Below are 7,512 nucleotides of genomic sequence, written 5' to 3'. Positions count from 1 at the left end.
ATTGTGGGGATGGAGATGGTGGAAGGAGCGCCTCCTTACCTGATGATGACCTCCCGCACGGTACGCTGCAACTACTCTCAGATACTGCTGTCACTCTGACAAAATCTGCTCCCATTCTTCTGCTTGGGAAGCTTGCTAGCAGCTGAAAATGACGGGTTCCAGGCTGCATAGTCTCTCGTGCTTCTTGTCCAGATTATCCCCTTGGCATTTGATCACGAACTGCACCAAAACCTCACGATGCCTTTTGCTTGATGGAAGCTTTGCCTAAGGGAGCAGTGAGCAGTGCTGAGCTGCATTTGATGGAATAATCCTTGGAAATAGTAGAGTTAGATAAAAGTCTGTCTTCCGCATCGCCTGTAGAGCTGGTGTCAGTGCTCAGAGAAGCAAAGGGTGCTTTTGCTGATGGAGTTGCTCCTAATTCCCTCAGCCAATGAAATCAGGGGCCAAGGCAAGAGCCTTTGCATATTGGACTGGCTATGGCTGCCTCGGGCTTTGGGTTCTTTTAGTAGGGGCAGGAAAGGTATCTGCCACCCTCGGGCAGGGAGTAAAGAGCCACTGGAGAGCGGAGCTTGTCCGGTGGGGTCTGTGTGAGCAGTTTGGGGTGTGAAAGAGGCAGGTAGAGCGTGGCATTTCCTTCTGCTCTAGGTTCAACAGCTGATAAGCACCAGGGGCAGCCCGAAGCTGCAGAACCCCAGGCAACAGTCCGCTTGGTTGCGAGACTTTCTGCACTGCTGCCTGGAGACGGACGAGGACAGGCGCTGGTCTGCCCAGGAACTTCTGCAGGTAAAAGGCAAAGCGGCTGCCGGGTGCGCCAGCCGCCCGCTGCCAGGGGCTCCTCATCTGCTCAAGTCCAAGGCCTCGGATGGGCCCCGCTCCTTAGAATCTCCAGTCTGGGGAGCTTTTCAAAGGAAAAGAGAGGAGAATCCTGGCCTAGGATGGGTTGGAAGGAGCCTTTCAAGGTCACCTAGACCAAATCTCCTTAAGCTGAAGACATCTGGATTAATGGATTTGTGGGATTGGGAGCCATGTTGGCCCCATGTAGCAAGGTCCTGGATGTGGAGACAGAGGTGCACAGAATGCCCTCCTTTCTGTATCTTTCTTGTTGCCAGAGAAAGCCTGTTTCAGCCTGTGAGGTAAGTAGAAATTAATTTCTTCTTTTTCTCTTTGGGCAGCATCCGTTTGTAACCTCCGCCAAGCCGACCTCCAGCCTGACGCCTCTGATCGTGGCAACGCAGCAGTTTATGGCCGAGAGGAGATACTAGCCCTGGAAGAGGCCATAGTTGTTTTTTCTAGTTCCTAGTTCCTAGTTTCTAGCTCGTAGTTTGTAGTTTGTTTAGACTGATAGTGGAAATAAATAGGATAATAAATAAAACCTTCACTGTGTTGGAAGCTTCCCTTTGTTCTCACCCTGTCATTAAGGTCTAAATTTGCTTCGGAATGGTCAGGTGTTTCTTAAATGTGGGAAGAGCCATAGATGGGGTTTGAGGCATGGATTGGAAGCAGGCAGAAGTCTTGTGGCTTTGTGTCCGCCAGGCCACAACCTGTTGTGGAGAGACAGGCTTGCAGCTGTGACTAGAGGAGCAGAGTGGGGCAAAACGGAGCAGAGCAGTAGTGTCACTGCTGGGGTTGCTGCTGTGGCTGTGGTTGCGCTGCAGCTCTTGGGAAAGGTTGGGAGTGTCTGTGTTGCTGTGGGCAGAGGGGGAGGGAGCCTGGCTTCTCCACAGGCTCAGGCACAGGTGAGTGTCCAGTGGGAAGGCGAGTTCTGCCACGGGAACTAAGGCCAACATGAGGGAGTGAAAACTGGTGCAGTTTGGATCTGCGTGAGCCAGTGTGGAGGCCTGTGGGCCTGCTGGGGGACTTCTTGGGTCTATGCTCTGGAAGAACGTCCCCTAGACTTTAACCTTTCCCACGGACTCCTGTTTTTTGTCTCAATGTACGTTTGATACCTTATTAGTGATATCCAGTGATCATATAGGGATTATTGAAAATCATTTACTTTGCGATGTTTGGTGATAATTGAGGGTATATTTGACGATCACTTAAATTTAAATTTTAGTTGCACAATATTTAACCGATTTCCTTTCCCAGTTCTCGTATTCCATCCCCCGCTTCCCTGAACCCACTATCCCTGAGAAGGACAGGACTGGAGATGGAACCTGCTCAAGAGCACAGGCCAGCCACCAGCCATCTGCCATCTCCCCTCCTTTTCTGTGCCCTTGCCAGGACGGTAGCGGCCATGCCTCCCCGGATTCTACCCTAACCCACTTTGCGACAGCCCCCAACCCTGCTCCCGCTTTCCTATTGTATTAGCAGTCCCCGATTTTTGTTGTAATTCATGTTTCAGAGATTACGGACGTAGGCGACCCCCAGAAGCCAGTCGACCCAGTTATTTTATTTATTTAGGCAGGAGAGCCGGCACCCTCCGTACAGCCGGAGGAAGGGCTCTGTTGCCCCCACAGGAGACCCGTGCCCAGCCCCGCCGTAAGGTCCCCCACAGGCTAGTCCCCCACAAAACCTCTCCTTTTGATTTGTGTGGTTGGTGAAGGGCACCAGGGGAGGGTGCCACCACAAGTCCTTTTGATTTTCTGTTCTCTTTTGTTTTGTGGGTAAGTGAGGGGGAATGAAGTGACGGAGAGCTGCCTGGGACTCGGGCCCTCAGAAGTGAGGGGAAATGAAAAGTGGATTTACTTATTGTTTAGTTATGCTCCGCAATATCAACCCGCCTGTTTCTTTAATTCTCAAGTTTAGTTAATGTCTATCAAGTATTGTGTTGTTTTTAGTTAGAACAAGGTTATTATTTTTACTATGATTGTTAGACCTTTCATTTTAAATAAAACCAAAAGGGGGCAGTTGTGGGAGCTTGTGCTGGAGGGGATGGGCCATGCAGTGGCCACACATCAGACAATCAACGACCAACACGAAGACTCGGGAGAAGAGAAGCCACAACGGATGACACCCAGAGAACTTATGGTGAGCATATCATGAAGAGTAAAGGACTCTGGGACTGACTGGGAGTGGCCATGCAGATCAACAGCCGGTGATTGGCCAGAAGGCTTCTGGAACTTGCCATGAAAGACTATATAAATGTATGTATATATATATGTATGTTTATATCTGTATTTATATATTTCTTAGTATATCTATCTATATCTATATCTATATCTATATCTATATCTGTCTACCTGTGTTGACCTCACTTTGGCATCTTCTGAAGCAGCCTCTTTATGTTTTGTTTTGCACCCTTGTTTGTGCCCTTTTATTTATGAAATATCTTCAGTTTTGGCACTTCAGTTGTACCCGTCTCTTCTCTGTTGCTCTGCCATGGAGCACACCACAGTCATGCTGCCGAGACCGGAGAGTTTCCCCTCGTGCCCCACGGATGCCCGCGGTGTTGTTGCTGATTCTTCTCTGGCCGCCCCACTGCTAGCTGGGTCGGAGATCACCAGCGGCCGGATGTGCACGATGCAACAAGCCACGGCGTCTCTCCGCTCAGTTCTGTGAGATGTAGCTGACTTTTTGATAGAATTAAGAGGGGACAAAGTCTTTGAAGCAAAAAGTATTTGTTGATGTCAAAGAATCAGCTGAATTGGGGGTGGGTTTCTCCTCTGAGAGGCATACACACACACTTTGTTGAAATGGCAACTTTTTACTACCCTTTTGCAGCCAGGGTGGTCCCTGTTACCTTTCCGATTGGTTGGGTACTCAGGAACTTAAACTCTCTCCCGACCACCTACCCTTCCCCTAGAACCTCCTTTTCCCTCTCCTCTCATCTTTCTCCCTTACTTGTCTGCATCTTCAACCATGCTTCTTTTTTTTGGTTCTGGACAATTGTCAGGGTCTGTCCGAAAATCCCTCCTGTTTGCCTCACGACTGTCTCCAAGGACTGGGACCCTAGACCCTGAAAGTAGCTCTAGCCTGGCTGAGGTGGAAAGTCTGACAAGCCTTAAGGACTGGTATGCAATGCCATGGGAACTCAGTGCGAGAACAATGGACTGGTCATGGTGGACTGAGTCCTAATCAGTTCGTCCTGTACCTTCGGTCCTGTACTCTTGGTCCTACACTGACGTGACGGCTACAACTGGTTCCCAAAACAATGAGTCCACCCCCACCATGTAGCCAGGAGAGCTGCGGCTTTGGCCAGATGCCACCTGCTTTGAGGAACCCTATAAAAGACTCAAGGAGTTTTGAGGACTTTGTCCGGACCCCACCTGGAGAAGACAGCCTATGAGCATCTCGTCAAGCTCCGAGGGCCTCGTCTCTTCAGACTGGTAGCTATAATCCCCTTCCCCTCTTTCTCTATCTTTCACTCTATCTCTTTATTTCTCTCCCACTATCGCAGTTGTTGGCACTAAATAAAAGTGCATTTTTGTTTAAGCAAAGTGTTGTGTCCCCTGCTGTGTCTTTTGTGCTTTGAGATCTCCAAAAAGAACCTATCAGGGACCCTGCATGCATTTGCAGACCCTGACATTAAATTGGCGTAGTCGGCAGGATCTTGGTAGACAGATTAAGGGTTGCGGGTTGTATGTAGTTTGTAACAGGGGAAGGACCCTCGCTTCAGCCGCACCTAGCACGCCACGTCCAGTGAGCGCTGTCTAGAAAGCAAGGGGGGCGAGTGGAATTTCCCGCAAACTGCATGCACCCAGGTGAAAAGCATCCCCTGTCTTCAGGATTTTTTAAGAAGAAGATCTCATTTGTGCAAAAGATGGGACTTTGTTGTTTTATTTTTTGTGTGTGTTTTTGAGCTGTTTGGTACAGTTGAGGAGACAACTATTTGTAACTAAGGAGTACCTCCCAAGCAGTTTTGGTCCCCTCACCCACTCCAGGGAAGCGAAGGGAAACACAGTTTTAGCTGTGCTTGTGTGTAACTTAAGAGTACCTCCCTGAAAGTGGTTTTGGTCCCTTCACAAAATGACTGAAAAAGATAAAGATACATTTTTTGCTTTGCTAGCGAAATATGGTGCTAGACCCTCTCCAGCTGGAGAGGGATGGGCACAGGATAATTGGTTTAGCTTTGAAAACATCATAGATAGAATATATTCTTTGCAACGTGATGCCAGATATAAGCTGGGCAGAAATAAAACAATACTTTGCTCAGTTTTGGGTGCTTGCCTATCGGCAGCCATTGAAACCCGTTTTAAACGGGTAAGTGAAGAGAAAGCAGTCATAGACTCCTTGCAAAATTTGGTAGAAGTTTTGCAGAAAGAATTAGAACATGAAAGGAGTCTTAGAGAAGAGAGAGAGAAATGGGTGAGCAAAGAAAAAGCAGTAATAGACTCCCTACAAACCCTAGTAGAAGTTTTGCAGAAAGAATTAGAATATGAAAGAAGTCTTAGAGAAGGGAGAGATAAAAACTTAAAACATGTAGAATCACCAAAAGAAGTAGAGGAGAAAGAAGCACGCCACATTAAACACATATACCCCCAGAAAGAATTGGTACACATACAAAATTGTGGAGAATCTTGTTGTTCTAATTTGAGACCTCTCATTAAAACAGAATACAATTTTATAAATGAAGAGGATTTTGATCCTCACATTACCACCAAAGAAATACCATACTCTGCCACTGAATTAGCCAAATTAAAGAAAGAATATTCATGTCTCCCTCAAGAATCAGAGACAGAATATGTGTTTAGAGTCTCACTCACTGGAGGAGACCAAATTAAATTAAGTGAGCAAGAAGCCAGTGGCTATTGGGGACACGGAGTTTTCTTAACAACAGGAAACACTCGAGCTCCATGGTCCCTGACACATCGCACAGCTTACTGGGCAGGGGGACTTAGCCCCCTTGAAAGAGGGGATCCTCTAGCCATTACCAGCACGCCAGATCAACTTTTAGAAAACATTCACAAAGCTACCTGCTTGCAAATGATACATGAAAGAAAATTGATTTCTGGTTTTGAATCCCTGATGCAATTACCTGTGAAGCCCAAAATAATGACATCTTTAATTCAAGGGCCTCCAGAATCACTCAAACCTACAGTGATTTTAATTCAAAAAACCACAGCAGCTGGATGTCCTGTAGGAAGACCAGATAGATTTCCTAGTAACCTGAACAACCCATTTGTTCCCCTTTATGACTTGCTGAGGAAAGGGGTAAAATGGGATTGGACTCCTTCTCAGGAGAAAGCATTGCAATTGCTGATTTTTGAAGCAACAGCTTATCAAGCATTGGGTACCATCCATCCTACAGATCCCTTTTCAGGTAGAATGGGGATTTGCTGCCTCAGGGCTGTCAGTACACATATGGCAGAGGGGTCCTGAGGGTCCAACAAGGCCTGTGGGCTTCTATTCTCGTGGTTTCAGAGACGCTGAGAAAAGATACACTACCTGGGAAAAGGGGCTGTTTGTGGTTAGTTTGGCTCTCATTGAAGTGGAAAAAATAGCACGTCAACAACCTATTGTGCTAAGGGGCCCCTTCAAGGTTATTAAGACAGTCACTAGTGGAACCCCCCCTCCTGACGGGGTGGCTCAGAGGGCCTCAGTTAGAAAGTGGTATGCTCAGGTTGAACATTACTGTAACTTTTTCTCAATGACAGAAGGAGATGTAAAAACTTTAGCAATCCAAGAAACTGAGAGCTTGGATAGCAGCCATGACAAACCTGCCTCTGTAATCAAAGTAGCCCCTCCTTTCTCCCCTGAACAATCAGCAAGTTCTTGGTTCACTGACACCTCTGCTAAACGAGAGGGGAAGGTGTGGAGATACAGGGCAGCAGCCCCCCACATTTCCTCTGGTGAACTAATTATTACTGAGGGAGAAGGCAGTGCTCAGGCTGGGGAGCTGATAGCTGTTTGGAGTGTTTTCCAACGTAAGGTACAGAATACCTCTCTTGTCTGTAACTACACTGATTCCTATGCTGTGTACCAGATGATCCTAATAATCCAGCACATTACCCTGGCCAACCTGTTCTGGTCGACCTCCCTTACTATAGGGCTAGTACCACTTGTGCTAAAACCCTCCCTGAATAAACATGCATGGACAGCTTCTGATGCTCTAAGAAAAGAACACTGGATAAAAACACGTCGGATAATTCCATCATTCTAACCTTTTCTGCCTTATAGTGGCAGGATTCTGTTGTGTTTACTTTTACAGAAGAACTCCGAGGGACATGAAGACCACCTAATTCATGATAAAACTGGTGATACTTTTCTGCATCCTACCACAACCCCATGGCCAGAAACCAGCTGAGTGGCCATGGTCTGAAATAATTGTGGTAGCATGCCAAAAAGGTGAAAGGATCTCTTTAAGCACAAAAAGGTTTGTACGCACCCAAGCGTACAGGGTTATTGGCACAATTTCACATTAACACAAGCTGTAGAAGTAATTTGGTTTTGGTCCAAAAATACTGAAGTGCTTTCTTTTAAGTTTAAAGTATTGATTTAAATACTGGGGAGGACTTGATGTTAATGTTGTGACACCTACCACCCAACCACCGGTTATGCTCACCCTGAAAATCTTTGAAATCGGACCATATGTAATAAAGAAAACTGGCCAACAACAAATATTGTTCAATC

General features: G+C 46.8%; 1 protein-coding gene across 1 annotated transcript; it reads left to right on the top strand.

Annotated features, from left to right (window-relative positions):
- Window positions 1-6: 6 nt before the first annotated feature.
- Window positions 7-1,372, top strand: LOC137466674 (serine/threonine-protein kinase PAK 3-like). The gene is made up of 3 exons (XM_068178365.1): window positions 7-60; window positions 646-783; window positions 1,173-1,372. Exons 1-3 carry the CDS (start codon window positions 10-12, stop codon window positions 1,260-1,262), a joined length of 279 nt encoding a protein of 92 aa, XP_068034466.1. The 5' UTR covers window positions 7-9; the 3' UTR covers window positions 1,263-1,372.
- Window positions 1,373-7,512: the final 6,140 nt, after the last annotated feature.

Source organism: Anomalospiza imberbis, unplaced genomic scaffold, assembly GCF_031753505.1.
Source record: "Anomalospiza imberbis isolate Cuckoo-Finch-1a 21T00152 unplaced genomic scaffold, ASM3175350v1 scaffold_388, whole genome shotgun sequence".
NCBI lineage: Eukaryota > Metazoa > Chordata > Aves > Passeriformes > Viduidae > Anomalospiza > Anomalospiza imberbis.
Note: the sequence above shows the minus strand (reverse complement) of the source record. Positions and strands in the feature narration are given on the sequence as shown.